This window comes from Mytilus trossulus, chromosome 4 (assembly GCF_036588685.1).
Source record: "Mytilus trossulus isolate FHL-02 chromosome 4, PNRI_Mtr1.1.1.hap1, whole genome shotgun sequence".
Lineage (NCBI taxonomy): Eukaryota > Metazoa > Mollusca > Bivalvia > Mytilida > Mytilidae > Mytilus > Mytilus trossulus.
In genome coordinates, this window is record NC_086376.1 from 66,945,655 (window position 1) to 66,964,584 (window position 18,930).

Sequence of the window (18,930 nt, forward strand, 5' to 3'; positions counted from 1 at the left end):
GTTGTCTCATTGGCACTCACACCACATCTTCCTATATCTATAGCTAGATCATCGGTAAACAACTGTTATCATTATTTTGTTTAATCCACCAGGGGTTCGAACTAAAGACTAATAATTAATAATAACCATTGACGATCCTCGTGACTTAGAACATTTAATACCCCCGAATTTAATCTCTACTTGTAGAATAAAAGGCGATCAATGGTAAAACATACAGAAGGGTCTAGGTGAGAATTACAGAAAAGAAAAAAAATATTACAAATAAATAATAGAGAGAAAAGAGATTAAAAAAAATGAAAAATTGAAGAAATGGCATGCCAAAACATAAAAAAAAGAGAATTATGGGGATACATAAAGGACAAGGAAATAACTTTTAAGTACTTTTGGTTTTAAGTCACTGCTTTTCAACTTATATCTTTTATTCATGTTTGAACTGTTTTTAATCAAGTGCACGTTTGACTTACCAAGTAATAAACCTGGTATCTTCTATGAGAATGATGACGTTATGGTTTGAGTTTCAACTTAAAAATTGATTCTTCTGGTAATGAAATTTTAATGTAATTTTTGACTCTGCTGATAAAATGTTGAAGCGAGAACAGTTTCTTACAATGCTCCCACCAAAAAGCAACAAATGCAAAAAAAAAAAAGAACAAATCAAAGTTGTTTTATGCAGACGCTCAATCCCTCCTTAATGTAAGGATACAATTGTAAAAAATTACAATAGAGCAAACAATCTAATGAAACTAAGTAAAAAAAATAGAACAAAACATTTAGGCATTTTTTTTCTCAAGATTTTCTTTATTATATTCGAAAGAAATGCAAATTGAAATGTAGAAACGGCAGAATATTTATATGAGGTAATATTTCTTGTTCTTGTATCTAAAGTCTATTACAGGTGATTTTCCTGCGTATTGTTCTCTTATCTATCTTTGTTAAACTTCTTCCCTCTCTTGAATCACTCTCTTAACACTACGGGATTTTGTCAAGTGACAATATTAGTACACTTGAAAAGCAACGACATTCCATTATGGTAAACATGCTCTCATTAGTTCAAAAGTAGTATGTTATTCACATGTTTTTACTTAATTATGTCTTTTAACAAAATCTGATATTATTATTGCATGATCTACATTCGCAATTATTTTCTTAAATATATTTTTCTTAATCAAAGTAGGTGGAAAACTTTAAAATAAAAAAAATAACATCAAAGTTATACAAGTAAGCTACATTTCCAGACATTGTGTCTTCATCCTAATCAGTCAAACTATTGATGTTGTTACAAAGCACCAATAATATGCTGTTTTTGTCTGCTAAATAACTAAACTGTAGGATGAGGCTATTGTCATTATCTAATTTTTACATTTCAAAATTGTATCATTTATAAATATCATATTTTGGTAATTGTTGCATAGTTGACCACATAAAATAACAAATGTTTTGCTTTTCAAAAGATTGCATGTCATACAGAAAAGTAGTAATTTTTATAAGTATTTGTTAACTTTTGAAAGACAAACTTTTATGTCACTGGAATATAGACGTGACACAGCACATCTGTTAAAAACTGATAAGGAAAAAAAACTATTTTTAAATATAACAAACAAAACGTTTATTACATTTGCGACACAATACAAGCAATTCAAAAATTAAAAAAATAATTGGGTACGTACCCCTTGGATTTTATAAAAAAAGCTAATAACAACATAGATTTTGATCAAATGCTTTAGACCTTTCTATCGACATGTTAAAGACCATACACATTGACCTATGTATAATTTTAATTTAGAAATGAGAATATGTGTTGCTAAATCATTCTTTTATCAATCGTTCTGAACATGCATGCCATATTTGCAAAGGCAAGTTAAGCAAACATCAATCAATTATTTGCACAACATATTTTCTAATCATACAGTCATATTCTTTAACAACTTTGATGGCTTTTTCTGCGATTTATCTTTTTGTGCACTCATGCTGTCCAGTTGAAAAGTAACTCACCTATTTTTTTTGGAAGATTACAGACCAAACACAAATTTGACCTTAAAATACAATAATAATTTTCGAAAAATGGATTATAGTATGAACACATAGTGTTAGATATATATGAACTATATCTAAACTTGTTAAAAGTAAAATCATAAAAATAGTGAACTCAGAGGGAACGAAAAGTCCCCGAGCAAATAGCAAAATCTAAAGCTCAAACAAATCAAACGGATGTAGAACAACTATCATATTCCTGACTTACAGTGACTTGCCTATAGGTGTTACTGTAAAAGTTTACCTATAGCTCAACCTGTTTTTAAAATTGTCAACACAATAGGGACATTTAAATTGACCAGTTGGTATTGTTAGATTTAAATCTACCTTGATGCTACCTGTAAAAAAATTTACTCACCAAACCCAAAGTTTCAGCATGCTTTTTTCCTGAACTTTTTCTTACCTAGGATTATTCTATTGAGAGATTTTTATTTTACTGTTATTCAAAATATTAGGAGTGATCAAGCCAAACAAGAATGACTATATCATATATGATATTTTCTTGCAGTTGGTTTAAAATTGCATGGACTTAAATGCACTACATTTCATCTTAATGTTTGTATAGCCACTACTAGCAGTGTCTATACCCTAAATAATCCAGTCGTAATATTTCACTCATTTTATGAAACATCAAAATCATATTTGAATAAACAATTTTATTTACTTTTTAACACTAATATTTGACATCTCATCCAGAATTCCAAAGATTTTAAATAATTCCCAATTTCATTCATTTTTCACTACTTCACTAGATTTTTTTCTAAATCCATAGTATAAATTCTGATTAACTTCCCATGATATACAACCTAATTTAATAGGTGCAGAATCTTGTTATTTTGTTATCAATCATGTCAATTCCATTACTATATATTCCAAATAGATGTCCTCACTTTACAAATATTTTGTAATATTGTATTTATATTTTTACTATATATCACTTGATTTTACTATATCCACAGTAAACATTTTATTTCTTTTCCTATGATAAATTTCCAAATCAAACAATATTTGATCCAGAATTTTATAATTACTGTTTCCAATTTCATATGAATCACTTAAAACATTTCCTCACGTTAGGAATATTATATTTTACTTTCATTTTTCACTTTATCACTAGATTAGACTATATCCACTGCGTTAATTCAACATTTTATTTCATTTCAAAGATCCCATTTAAATGGTATATCATTTTTAAGTTTGTAATAGATCCCAAAACTAATAATGAATGTTTTTAAAATCACGTTTGAAGTCACAGAAACATGTTGGATGAACTCGCACTATATCTCTTACTTGAATTCCAGTTTTGAATTTGTTTAATCTTTAACATAACTAAATCCCATTTATGAAAATTTGAATTTCCTTGATTGAACACAGCATTTTATGCACAAAAGTCCCACTGATATTATAATAGATTTCAAAGAAAATACACAGCAAGGTATACTCCAAAATTATTTTCGAATTTACATATACACCATCATATGTAAGCCCCACAGAACAATTTGAATGAATTATTTCCTCCTTGATGTCCTTCATGACAATAACATCTTGAAAAAAACACATCACATTTTAAGAAGCAAAATTGCCATAAAAAATCTAAGTAATGAATTAAAATGAAATAAATCCAATATTGTATGCACAATGACACCAAAAGATTTCAAACATTGCAAAAAATAATCCAAAATGAGAATCTTGAAATCATGTAAAGAAATAAACAACATATCCCTCTGAAAATTTAAACTGTAAACACCTGAACAGCTATTTCTTGTTTCACTGGCAGCTGGACAATACTATGTATAAGGGTTAGAATTTTAAAGAAGCATTTAGTGTGTAAATAAAGTTTAAATTTTCAAACATAGTAATACATATTTAATTTAATCTTTTACTGATTTAGAATTTTAGGTAAAAATTTGATAAATCATAAATGTCAGGGATTTAAAACAATAAAAACCAAAAACTATTTTCTTCCCTATCAATTTTTAATAGAATAATCCTAGGTAAGAAAAAGTTCTGGAAAAAAGCATGCTGAAACTTTGGGTTAGGTGAATAAAAATCTTTACAGGTAACATCAAGGTATATTTAAATCTAACAATACCAACTGGTCAATTTAAATGTCCCTATTGTGTTGACAATTTTAAAAACTGGTTGAGCTATAGGTAAACTTTTACAGTAACACCTATAGGCAAGTCACTGTAATACAGGTATTTTTTTATGCAGAAAATGATGGAGTGCATCTGGTTTTATAGCTAGCTAAACGTTTCACTTGTATGACAGTTGCATCAAATTCCATTATATTGACAACGATGCATGAAAAAAAAAAACCCAGACGTAAAATGTCCAAAATTCATCGGTCAACATTTTGTTATAATCTTAATCACTGAAAAATGTTTGAATGTCAAATAAATCATTTATGTAAAAAAAAAAACCTCCAAATTCGTCATATGTATGTCTGTAATTCAGCGAGTACAAAAAAAAAACATTTGAATATCAATTTAATTACCACCTTCATATATGGTATCGATAGAACTTTAAGAAAGAAGTAATTTTCCTGTAAGAAAAAATGTACGCTTAAGTAGTGCATGTATCTACTAGAAAATTAAGATGAGTAATAATCATTATTTAATTTGAAAAGAGTATAAACTACATATACAAAAAAAGCAATAAATTGTGCAATATAACTAGATTTGGTCTACCATCTCAGGATTAGATAACCTTAGCTTGGCAAAACTTAAAGGAATTGTTGGTCCTTAATGCTCTCCAATTTCTTAAATTATTTGGCCTTTTGAACGTTTTTTGATTCCAGCGTCACTGCTGAGTCTTTTGTAGACGAAACGCGCGTCTGACGTAATTGTAAAATTTTATTCCTGATATCTATGATGAGTTTATTTGCTACATAAGGAAAAGCCTGTACCAAGTCAGGAATACGATAGCTTTTTGTTTTGTGAAACGGATATTGTGTACGTCCTTTGTAGACGGAATGCATGTTCGGCTTACGACTACTTTAGTCGGGTTTCGATCTATGATGAGATTATTTACAATCGCTGGATCGGTGCCACTGCTGCTGGAAGTTTCATTCCCGAGAGTTTCACCAGCTTTGAAGTCATCACTTATGTAGTGACATGCATAATCTTTTATAGGGCCATGAATTTGATAAAGGCAAAAGTAGTATACCGCTGTTCGAAAGACATAAATCGATTGAAAGAAAAGAAATTTTGGTAAAAAACTAATATCAACTATAAGAGGAAAACAAGGAAACAACAGAAACACTGAAGAACAACAAAAAACAAACGACAATGCAACACGCACAGAAAGGAATTATACGATGACAACTGCCATTTTAATGAACTGTTTCAAAACTTTGCCTTTTTTTAAATCCAAAGGATTCTACCATAGTGATAGATAACATAAAAACCACCAATAACTGAAAAATATAATGGCATATACTACAAGCACGGGTTCACATTCTACTGCATCCACACAGCACGATAACGCCAGACTGTATTTGCAAAAAACATTAATTTTTTGTACTAAATGCTTTTCAACTTGTATTTATGTGGCTTTTTCAAACTTTGATTCGAGTGTCACATATGAAATATGTTTTTATAGACGAAACTCGAGTCTGGCCTAACCCTGTTACCTATGATGACTTTTAGAAGTTCGAAAACACAAATGACCACAGATATCTTCCAATTATTATCTCGGCCTTTTTTCTCGTTAATAATAGCAGTAACTGCTTATATCATATTGCATAAGAATATCTACAGTTTTTGATTGGGGTTCATGTGACTAAATATTTTAGGTTTCTGCGTTCTGTTTTGTAGACCTCGTTTTTTCTGTAAAGTCATGATCATATGTATGAAAGTAGCAGGAAATCGCACCAAGAACCGAAGAAGCACAGTAGGCCATCGCTCTACCAACTTAGCTGAAGGATGATTACGTCTCTAGCCTATAATTCATAGAACAATTATGTATATAGTTTGTCATTGGAGATCCTTAATCATGTTGCAGTCGGAAACCAGGTTGAAATAGATCAAAAGAATCGAAGCTAAATGTTTACTGTATTGTTTTCTATAGTGACAATTTTTTTAAAAGTTAATAGAAACAAACAAAATTGCAATTTTCTTCTCAATAACGAAGTGTTTTAATTTATAAACACCATTTGCAAAATTTTTCAATTTACCTAGTACATAGTTAAGCAGATCAATTAGATATCAAGTCGACGACATGGGTTTCTTTCAAGTTGGGTGAAGAAAATGCATAACCTCCGATTTTTTTGAAAAAATTACCACGGACGGAAAACATATCAATCTATTAGTTCAGTACTATTCGTGTCTACCTTTCCATTATGTGACTGAAGGAAAAAATAAAAAAAATAGGTACCAATTGTATTGAAAAGAGGAAATTGAGAGCACCTTTTTATGTAAGGGCGTGTTTGAGTTGAATATTTTGTCTTGATATCGTACAAAGTAAGAATATTTCATACATCGTCTCGCTTCAGATTCTGTCATTTTTATATATTAATGCTACAGGTTGACTTTATAACATAAAACTATAACAGTACTAAAAAATGAAATATATGGGTCAAGTGAAATACCTAACTAATGAGTCACAAAAACAGAGGAGGTGTGTTCGAGTAGCTATTGCTTTACAAAAAATACTCGACGACAGTCTTACAAGTTGGATGATGAAAATGCATATTTTCGAAAAATTCTAATTTTTTGTGTGTGATAACTAGGGTTTATAGTCTTCAAACACTAAACAAATCTAGTCTGCCCTTCCACGAAATATTTAATTAGAATTTTTTTAAATCTTTATGAATTTTCGAAAATTCCACCTGGCAACCGATCAGACAATAGTTTTAAGTTGAATCAATGCAGACAAGATCATTAACTGATGCTCATTAGCTAGTTGATACATTTGTCTTTAAAAATATAACTGACATAGAAGGATCGTTTTGGTGCAATGTGGATAAATTTATCGGTTTCCAAGAGCAAAATTGGTAGCGCGTCATCCCTACAATGGCTTCAATTTCTACGAATGTGAAAATGAACTGGCGTAACGGGGAGATAATTTTGACGAAGTAGGATCCTTACTGGTTGAACGCTAAGTTATTTGATTAAATATTAGATTTTTAGTTAATGCATCAAAGTCTTACAATAATTCACGCTTCATTAACGGAGCTTTGAAATTACTCCACAAGTGGAGCTGATGATGAAGAGGTTATTTATCAAATATATCTGAAGAAGGATCGCCAGAAGTGAATGAATTTATTTAATGCTCTATGTGCATTTGTCGACGTAGTGCAAAGTCCATTTGTGTCCAATCAAAATAAAACTAGTACTTTGTTATGTTTTGTAATGTTGTATTTAAAGTTAATATATACTTCTACATCTTAATTCAATCATTCAAAAATACAAACAGTATCAGTGTATCTTGAGATTCACTTCTCTAAAAAAAAAGAAGTCAATTTGAAGAATAACATTTTTATTAAAGCTTGTCGAAGAAAATACCCTTATGACATAATTTGAAAATTGTTAGGTTTAACAATTCATAACATTTATATTTATATATACAGATAACAATTTACATAACATTTAATAATAAGAATATATATACAAAATGATTGATGAAACATTGCAAAAGCCCGGCAGTGATATTCTTCCTCCAATGTTTACTTGGTCAAGAAATGTATCGAGGTTACGTATTAATAGTAATCGTAGGCTATAGTTATCAAAGGTACCAGTCTTATAATATTGTTCAACCCTCATAGTATTTATACTTACACAGTTTTAAAGATCTACATATTAAGTTTCAAAACACATGATAAGTTTGTCTTTGTTTTTTCTTTACTTCAAAGAGCATTGTTATTTATACATAATCTTAATAATTGATTTCATGACCTTAAAATATTTCGATGGATTAAACTCGATACAGGGAAAATCTTATCATCACATTATCATGAACATGCTTCAGTTCTTAACTTTTTATCGAAACACAGTTATACAATTTATTATTCATCAGATAGGTGAAAAAAGTATTTCATGCATTTTTCTTTAAAATAATTCTTCTTCAATAACAATGAGTGAAAAATGGAAACATCATACGAAACATAAACTTGTCAGTAACCTTAATATAAATTATAATAAGTAATATAAATCATCAATGAACATATCATACAGGCATCAATGTAAGTTTTGAATAAAGTGAAAATGATATATCTTAAAATTTAAGCAGTAAAAACATTCATGGGTTTCAATTGAAAAAATATCGTAATTACAGTTTTCTTGAAGAAAATATTTACTATCACAACCCTAGCCTCAAAATATATGTAAATTGAAAACTGCTATCCTGGAAGGGTTAACAGTCAAGAAGGTGAGTTGTTACACTTTTTCCAAGAGACTTTGATCAGTGAGCTCAACATTTTCTTCAATTTGATTAAAGTTCAAATCACGTGTCCAAGTTGTGCTTAAAAGAACCTAACAACAATCTGTTCTACTTTCGGTTCTGATAACTTTCGAGATCCTCTAGTTTGTCGGATTAATTCGGCCTTCAAAAATTTGAAGGCTGATATTCCATTGGTTGATGCAATAAATACAAGAACAGAAAGTATAACGGAGTGTTGTCAGATCATTGTCATCAAAGATTGGACAAAGGATCTGTATTTTAGTCCGTAAGCATTTTCTTGTGAACAGATTTGCAATTTAAAAGAGATAATACTAGCAACAGACCAATAAAGGTGTGTCTGCTTTGTCTTTCTAACAAAGTGCTCGAAGTGAAAATACAAAAACCTGCTTTAGAGGAACAAAAGATCACAAAATATTACGTGTGAAGTCATTTTCATTAGAAAAGAAAAATTAGTGAAATGTCGTCCAGAAAAAAATCTGTAAAATGCGTTATTTGAACGTGCAAATTATTATCGGCATCACCGTTACCTTGACTCACAATCGACTTCAACATCCTCTTGGTCCACCTGAATGAAATACAACTAATGAAAAACGTTGCTGTGATTGAGAAATTTAAACTAGTGGGCATGCTTTAACAATTGTACCTCCTTTTTGAAATTGTAAAACTGTAATAGACTTATTTAACTGAAGAAGAACAAAGCAGGTTAGTTATTTTATTGACAGTTTTTTGTTGTTGTCAGTATTATATTAACTATTCAAACTAACTCATAACAAAAACGTAACTAATAAACAGAAAAAGTGTAACAATTGAAGAGGAATACGACATATAACTATGAACAACAGAGGTGAAATCACTTAACCATATTATGATGCATACAATAGTTCTAAACATGCCTCTTTCTGTACATACTATTCCCTTTCAGATTTTCTTGACCAGTAAACAAATAATTAAGAATTAAACATGTCCGATGTTTGTGGGTAGTACACCGTTTCTTTTATAATTATTATTCAGTTTATTTTGCGTATCTGAATGATTTGGAGAACTGTGTCCTGTTGACGGAGTTCTACCGTTTCTGGAGGAATTTCCCGAAGAAGATATTGAACTTGTCACTGAAAATCTTTGACTTCCGGGAATATCACCGTTTCTCAAAATATGGCCATTTGGCAGATGTCCATTCCCAGTTGGGGTTTTTCCTCCGAAACTTGTAGGAGTTTGCATTGGAAGAACGTTTCTTACCCGTGGTGAACCTAACTTAGACGCTTGAAGTCTGCTTTTAATTATCTGAATTATTCCAATAACCATCAGGGTTGAAACTACGCCTGTGGCTACACCAACACCCATTCCAAGAGCAAAACCTGAAAGAAAAGTCAAAACAAGGTAAAGACAGTAATATGAAATTGAATCGAATACTCAAGTTTTCGCGGTAGAATTAAATAGATAAATGTCATTTTTTTTTATCAGCAATAAGTAGTCAGTTAAGTTACGTATTCTAGTCATTTTCAGTTGGTAAAAAGATAGCGCGCCATGTGTTTTGATGTAGTCTTATACAAAAAGAAAAGAAATTAAGATAAAAATACATCACAGAAAAGATTAGGTAACGCCAATAGTACTTTCAATAATGTTTTGCATGATTTATCCTCCATGCAAATTGAGATGGAACTACATACTTGGATAAAATTGACTTTGCACGTTTAATTTCATAAAATTTTGACAAAATGTATATATGACAAAAATATAAAATTTCAAAAAAATTGAACCCACATATTGTCGGTATAAATTTCATTGGGTGTATAGTAGTTTGACACACACTAATTATGATCATTGTGAAGCTTGGTATTTCCAATAGAATGTGATTAAAACGTTCAGCTTTTAACTGAAAGTAAATTGATAACAACAATCCAAATCTTTTCATTGTGACATCATGCAAATCTAAAAATTGCTTGAAATTCGTTAGTCGGATTCCGATGAAATTCAAGTGTATCAAATTTCTTATTAAAGTAAACTTGCCAACTGCAAATGTTGGCTTCAATTATCATAACATAATATTAAAACTGTATGCAAACAGAAGTAGTGCTATCATCAGCAAAAAGATCAGTGATTTGTTGATGATTACATAAGGGCAACTTTAACCATTTTTTAATTGACAGTTAACTTTACTTGCAAAAAAGGCAGCTAAATTGTTATAAACAAACACCGTATTCGTAAACTATCTATTGAACTATTTAAGGAATTTGGAAGTATTCACGTTACTAAACAAAAACTTTTTTTTAACCTGAACATAATACCACCATCATTATTCATACTTAGTCTTTTAACTCAAAACATGTACTGGCACCAAAATATCTATCAAGTATTATTGTGCGTACAAGTAGTAACTAACTCGACTTTCGTCATCAGATATTTTTTGTGACTAAATCAAATACAAAGTTATACAAATCAAGTTTTTATTCTAGTGGTCCAATAGTGTGGAATTTACTATCCAGTTAAAATTCAAAATTCAAAAATGTTTTCTTACAAGTCACTACATTTTTAGGAAAATTATGAAATCGATAAGTTTAACTATAAATGTATAGCTTTAAGTGTTATTTTTGTTATACGTTTATATACCTTTATATATACTGTTTATATTTGTGTATTAGTAGATTGGTTAAATTTTTAGTGTAGCTAATATTGTATGTATTGAAATTTGGTTTAATCCAAGCGAATAACTCTCTTTGAATATGGATAAAATATTATAATTATTAAAATTATTATTATTGTAATTATTATTATTATTGTTATTATTAATTAAATGTTATTAATTTTTCCGATAAAATATCATTAATATATAATTATAATTATCATTAATAATATAACTTTATTAATTGTCATTAAACATTTACAATGTTTGTGGCAATACAAGATTAAACAAAACAATAGACAACAAAATAAAAACTAAACAATATACGAAAATGAATAAAATAAAACACAAAAACATAAGTGATAAATTTATCATTATTATCATTCGTATTATCATTATTATTATACACTATACAAACTTTGTATTAATGACACTTACATTAGAGAATATCAGAGGAAAATCAATGACATGGACATTAGAGGAAATCAAAGGAAAATCAAGGATAAGATGAAATCAATGGCACATACATTAGAAGAAATTAGAAGAAATCTATGATATATGCATTAGAGGAAATCTACGACAAAGAAATCAATAAAATACAATAATGTATACTGAACATTGACAAATTGTGTACCTGTGTCTTCGGATGCTGCTGTTTGAGTCGCTACTGTTGTCGTTGATGATACTGCAGAATATTTTAGTTTGAAACCTTTGTATCCTACTGTAGCATCCGAAACAAACAAGACTAAAACACTGGTACCATTACTAGTGTATGTCGCCGTGTTTCCGAGTGGATATCTAGTACAGGCATCTACTGTTAAAGTGTGTTCACAAACATAGGAACCTGAAAAAAGCAAAATAATCAGGTTTAAATACCACAATAAGATCTTTGTATATATTTTTTTCTATTGGTAATAACATTGATTTTGATGTTTTTAATCAATTAAAACATAATTGAATACGTATTTATTTACATTTGTCAAAACTTATGGTCTAACATCTTGATGATACTGTAAACTAAAAATAGACATTGCACAAGATGAATCTTTGAAGAATGTTTTTGACGATTTTACAAAACAATTTGTTGGATACATTTGACTGGTAGAACATGATTTATTCATTAGCTGATAATTGCACTAAACTAACATACATTTACGTTCAATGAACTAATGATAAATATGACAGTGAACAGAGAAACAAGAATAGTTTCTTCAAGTGCAAAAACTCAGAATCAGGTACATTATATGATGGTGCATCGGCTGAATTTTTTATTGTATTATGTGACTGATTCATTTTATTTCGTAGAACTTATTCTTTTTAACAACAACAAAAAAACCTATTTCATAACATCAAATTCACTTACTGTCATATATTTTTAGGTAGTCAAATCCACAGTTAGGGGACGATTCAATATCACTCAACATTAATTCAAAATACACTGTTCCCTCAGTTGCTTCAATTAACCACCGACAATTGGAATTTCTGCAACAAGAAAGATTTTGTTTTAAAAACTCTCTTATCTAGAAGATATAGTAATACAATAACAATCAAAACCAAGGAGTAAACAAGGACTCGTAAAACCAGACTTGCATGTAATTTATGCAATAAAAAAAAGACCCAATTTTATAAAACTTGTCATGACAATAGGAAATATATAATAGACAATAGGGTCATTTTTAAAAAACTTTGGTTGAATTATTTTAACGTTTTAGTCGAACTGTTTCAATTATTAAAAAGAGTTAGATCGGTTGGGATTTGTTTAGCCACGATTATGAAGTCCATTGTTTAAAGGTAAAACGACTCCTAAGAAAGTTTACTAGAACTCGTTTCGTGTAGCTTTTCTACAAAGCCTTAAAATCCACAACCGAAATAGATAAATAGTGGATTTTGATGAAAATTGAAAACTAGTCTGGATTTCTTCCAAGCAAAGATAGGCGGAGGCGTTGGCAAATCAAATGTTCTAAACGGAAATATAAAATGTTGTAATAAACAATTCGTTGAACGGCTTTTTCTTATTCATGCTTTTAAATATACTTTATGCAGCAAATTCATAACACCTACCCCGTATAGCTGCTAGGGAAAGCTGGCGATGTTAAATACTGTTCTGCACTGGTCGCAGTGAGGGTTTGTTCTGCTGTACAACCAGTACCAGCTAAAACAAAGTAGTATCGTATAAATATGCTATTCATACATAGAAACTAAAAAAACTGATATACTTCCTTTGGAAATCCTTACTATTCATCAAAATACACTTTAGGATTCACAAATAAATTGGTAAATGCTACTCGAGTGAAACAGCTGTTTAACACATATTTGCATTTTCTCGAAATAATCTAAATATTGTATAAAGGTTATATATTATGGAAAATGTCTCATAAGTTTTATTTGTTACAGAGTTAAAAATTTTCCCAACATTCTTTAGATTGGTTTTATATATATACTTGACTCCCTCGTGTGTCCTGTGCGGCCTCAGTAGATAAATGTCTCCATCCTATACTACTTCATCATTGTTGCCATTAAACCAGGTTCAACCAACCATTTTTTGTTTTATCAAAATGTCCTGTACCAAGTCAGGAATATGGCAGCTGTTGTCAAATAGTTCGTTCCAATGTGTGTTGGCGTTTGTTTTTGTTGCACTTCGGTGTTCCTGTTGTACATTTGTTTTCCTCACGTAAGTGATGTGTTTCCCTCGGTTTTGGTGTGTTTTTACTCGGATTTGTTTTCTCTTAATCGATTTATGGATTTTGAACACCGGTATAGTACTGTTGCCTTTATTTATACTTACACAAGTCTGCAGCTTTCACATATTGCAAAGAAAATCCTTGTGCTTGTCCTGATGAGTCAGTAGTTAATACAACTAGAGCATACTGACCCGTCGTCAAAACCTCTTTATCGTTTCCGGTACCAGTAAGACCAGACTTGAGGGATGAATTGCTTGTTAAAAACCCTAAAATACAAATTAGTTTTTAAACATTTTTAACAGTTTCTACTAACTCTGCAATTAATAAATCTGTATCCTTCATAACAGCACTGTTTCTCAGAGACAAACATTTACAATAGTGTTATGTGTCTCTGACGTTACCGATAAAATATATTGCTGTGTTTTGTCGTCTATAATATCGATATTATTGAATAACAGAAAGTTTTTAAGTTGGACTTTTTACGTACAAACTACATTGCATTATTTGATTTGCAACCTTAGTGCATTTGAATAATCAAAACACAATAAATTTATGTAGTTAATTAGACCTTTTATTTATATGATCAAAATTCTTAAATATATCTGATATTTGCTATATGTGTGCTGTAAATGAACAATATTCTGACCGTTTCAAAAATATATTCTACTTGAATGTGTTTTTAACTTAAGATGCACAATATATCGTTTTATCTATAAATTTCTTCTTTAACAGTTAAAAGAATGCTTAAAAAACTAAAAACACAATTCATATTCATGTGTAAGTCAATTATAGTTAAAGGGTGTGGACTGAAGTCAACTAAATATCGGACGGACTGAATACCCCGAATTTGTTTATCAACCGTATTTCATTGTTAAGATCGCTAGGTATACAGAATGATTAACTAACATACTATTCATAACTGAATTGAATGTCTTAATCAAAAAAAAATAAATTAATTAACATAACCTCGTATTGACTTAACGCTCTGATAATGAGTGTGATGTTAAAACTGATACCAAAAACCAACTGGTACAGCTCTGCTGCAATGAGTATATAGGCCCTTTTTGTCGTTATCAGAACTATCTTTAACCGACAAAACTTCGCCAAGGTTTTTGTCAGTAGTCAAATGATACTTGTATCAAAAAAAATTGACGGACATTGCTGGTAAAGAATACTAGAATACTATCTGTGGGTGGCCTTTAACGGGAATAGATCATTCAAAGTTGAAGTAAGGAATAATTAAATTTTATTTAAAAAAAAGATGCTGTAAACTAAGAGATTAACAGAATGACTTCCAGTAAAGCAGGAGGGAGGGGATGATGGAGATTGATATGGACAAATGACAAAGACAAAATTAATTGAGTTTGGAGGTGACATAGACGTGTACATGTAAGCTACATATACAACATATACGATTTCTAATTTGACTGAGAATTACACATAAGATATAAGGAAAGAGCAATGCAATCATTCTGTGAGAGCACTTTTGGAGCCATTTTACATTTTGTAAATCCTTAATCCCCAACTATGACTAATCCAAAAAAAACAAGCACAGAGCCACCAAAGTGTCTTCATTACTTAGTTGTCATTCAATCGGTGTTAGACCTGTTTTCTGTAGAATCATATTCAAAACAGTGTGGTCCTGGCCATTGATTGTCGACCTAAATTATCCCATTGACTGGGACAGATTAGGTGAACGTTTGTCGGTAACAATCACTGCTCACTATGTACTTGTTAAAGACACTGAATCTGTGGGGTCACCAAAGGTTCTCAACACCTAAATAAATTAAAGCAATTCGAAAAACGAATTCGGAATAATACGATGTGTTGATTTATATTGATAATATAAATCAAAACATAAAGGTTATTCCTGAATAATTTTTCGAATTATTTTATTATTAAAGGCGTTAAGAACCTTTGGTGACCCCACAGTTTAAATTCTATAATAAGTAAGAAGTGAGCAATGGTCGTTACTGACAAACGTTCACCTAATCTGTCCCAGTCAATGGGATAATTTAGGTCGTCAATCAATAGCCAGGACCACACTGTTTTGAATATGATTCTAATTTACTTGGCTTAGTCTATCAGTACTAGAGATTTATAAAGTACACATTGCTTCATCTAAAAAAAAACTACTTCAACTAATTAAAATATATGTAAATGTAAACATACCGTCGTAAATATCAATTGTATCTGATGCGTCGATGTCATAATGGGTGATGAAGACGATGACGGTTTCTGATGAACTTCCACTGTCTATTAACCATGAACATGATAAATCACTGAAATAAAACAAAAAACGTGCAACTTTATTTTCGAAATTGCCATCGTGTAAAACAATAAAATTGTACATAGCCGTTGTAGTTGAATCAAGAAACCCATGTTCAATGAGATGAGTATATGTCATTCCGTCCTCTGATCCGCATGATTTATTAACTCATAGTACCACTTAAATAATGATACAAAGACCTTGTTGATTAATATTTTGTATCAACTTGACAAATAATACACGATGGCCTAGAAGTACAGATTATGAGCACTGACATAAGAAATGTATCAAGTCAGAAATCTGAAAGTTGTTATCCATTCGTTTTATCTGTTTGAGCTTTTAATTTTGCCATTTGATTACGGACTTTCTGTTTTGAATTTTCCTGGGTGTTAGTTATTCTTGTGATTTTACTTTTTAATAGCACTTTGCACAACTTTGATAACAGACATGTCAATATATGTATATGATGCAGATTTTCATTGCACAAGTTTATGGAAAGTGCCTTCTTTTGTTTAGGAAGTTACTGGTTTCTCCGTAGTCGAAATGCAGAATATTATTTTTAGAGCTTATTCTTAGTCTATAAAATCGTTATAAAATCGTCAAATGCACCTCCAGGTTACATGCTGTATTGTGTGGTAGTAGCAATATATAACGTTACATCAGGAGCTTTTACTTGCCGAAAATGAAATCAAACTTTTAACAAACATCTCATGATATAACCCTTGAACTTACTTAGCATATGAACCGGAACTATATCCATCAGAGGTCACTGTTGTAAGATCGTCTGATGCTGTTAATGTTAGAGCTGAACCAGAACACTGACTTGAAACTAATAAACAAAATAAACAAAATACGATATAGAGCACTTGGAGAGTAAAGTTATGATGACAAATAACAACTGTCGTAATGGTTTCAACATCAAACAAGTCGGTTAGGTTTTTATTTTTTGTTTAATAAGTAACGACATGCACATATAATCAAAAGACAGTGGTTGTCGTTTCATAAGTGTTTCTTGTTTCTCATTTTTTATAAAGATTATACCGTTGTATTTCCTGTTTGAATAGTTTTACACTAGTCATTTTGAGAACCCTTTATAGCTAATTGTTCAGAGTGATCCAATGCTCCGTGTTAACGACCGTACTTTGATCTATAATTGTTTACTTTTTTTAGCGAATAGTGACTTGGTTGGAGATTTGTCTCATTAGCACCCATACAACATTTTCTTTTTTAACAGCAAACAGGTGTCTATACAATATTTCATTCTTGAATTTACCCAAAGTATAAACTGTAGTGAAAACTAGTAAATATCTTTTAATGATCTGCCATCAAACACAAGAACAACACAAAACAAATAAAAAATGATAAAAACACAGACTGTGCGTTTGTTATAAAATATAGTTCAGAAATAGTAACTCAAAAAGTACCCCCCCCCCCTAAAACGAAGTATCCCACCCCAAGACCTAAAAAAACAATAAAGCGAGGTTCCAGTTAAAGCATATACCAATGACACGACAATTTGACGTTTAACGTTCATCGAAATCATCTAAAATATTAGGGACGCCATCAAAAGTTCAATGTAGGATAAAAAAAACTTAATTCACATAGTTTTTTCACTGACCCCCACACCCCCCTCATAACTTAATTAGTGAAAAATTGATTTACCAATAAGGATATATGTAAAAATCGATTTTAGATATACAAAACTTGCAGAATTTTGACCCCCCACCCCCAAACTATTTGAATAAAGTTTTTTTTTTATCCTACATCGATCTTTTGATGTCTTCCCTTACGTGTAACTGTTAAAGTATGATCTGCTTTATCAGTAGAGGAGGTTTCTGGATCACAAAATCAAATATGATAAGAGGCAGTAGTTTTATAGTACTTGTTACACGGAGTTACACATGTGTATGAAAACTATATGTTGTGATGTGTAAATTTAATTTGTTTGTGGTTTTTGTTTACTGTTTGGTTAACCACTTTGACACTTTTGCGTATTGTGGTTTGTCTAATTAATGTATTTTTTAAATCAAAAGTGCATTTAAGGTGTTCGTACATGATGATTGTGTCAAGATCACAAATTGAATGGTTTCAAGGTTACACACTTTTTTGTTTGTTGTTTGTTAAAAATTGTCGTAATATCGAAGACGTCATATCTAATTATTCATATTTACTTTGTACCTTGTGAAATCTGTATTTTCAATGTGCAGGAATGTTTTAGGTTCCTAGGGTTTATCTGGCACTATTATACTAAAAGTCCCAGGTTTTATTCACATCAATTATTGATCGATTGACGTTTAATTCCCTTTTCAATACTATTAGCTATTTTGTTGCAGTTAGTTTTTTTTATGTACGGGAATACAATTGAGAATGCAAATGGGAAATATGCTAAACAGAAAACCAAGGCAGCGATAACATCCGATGGACACCAATTGGGATTCCAGCACCCGGAGGTAGGCCGCAGCTGGCTGAAATGTTTGCTTGTTCAGTGAAAATAAACGTCATTCTTCACTCCAAAACATATAATTGAACTAAAATATAAACAAACATACAATACTAACAAAGGCCATAGGCTTCTGACGGGACATACACAAACATGCGGCGGGGTTAAACGTGTTTTGTGAGATCTCAACCCTCCTCTTTACCTCTAGCCGATGGAGAATAAAGAAACACACAGCGATACGCACAGTAAAACTCAGAATATGTAACGAAAGAAACCAAGCGAAATGAAAATGATTTAAAAATTAACCAACCAAGGACTACTAGCAGTTACTGACATACCAACTCCAGACCTCAATTTAACTGATTGAAATATAATGTCTTCATCATCTGAAAATCAAGCACAATCTAGGGTTTCGGGGTGCCCGCAGAGAGCCACCTACCATCATTAAAATCAAGGTTTAACCGTTTTTGCAGGGAGCTTCTAACTC

The 18,930-nt window shown here is 30.8% G+C and overlaps 1 protein-coding gene across 1 annotated transcript in view; it reads right to left on the reverse strand.

Moving 5' to 3' along the window:
- Window positions 1-7,544: 7,544 nt before the first annotated feature.
- Window positions 7,545-18,930, reverse strand: part of LOC134715793 (cubilin-like) — a 31,395-nt gene continuing 20,009 nt past the window's right edge. The window contains exons 3-9 of the mRNA XM_063578240.1: window positions 16,736-16,832; window positions 15,907-16,016; window positions 13,839-14,000; window positions 13,115-13,205; window positions 12,417-12,535; window positions 11,688-11,897; window positions 7,545-9,788 (exon numbers count right to left, since the gene is read on the reverse strand). Of these exons, the coding sequence (XP_063434310.1) occupies window positions 9,388-9,788; window positions 11,688-11,897; window positions 12,417-12,535; window positions 13,115-13,205; window positions 13,839-14,000; window positions 15,907-16,016; window positions 16,736-16,832 (1,190 nt within the window). The 3' untranslated portion in view covers window positions 7,545-9,387. The remainder of the gene's footprint in view (window positions 9,789-11,687; window positions 11,898-12,416; window positions 12,536-13,114; window positions 13,206-13,838; window positions 14,001-15,906; window positions 16,017-16,735; window positions 16,833-18,930) is intronic.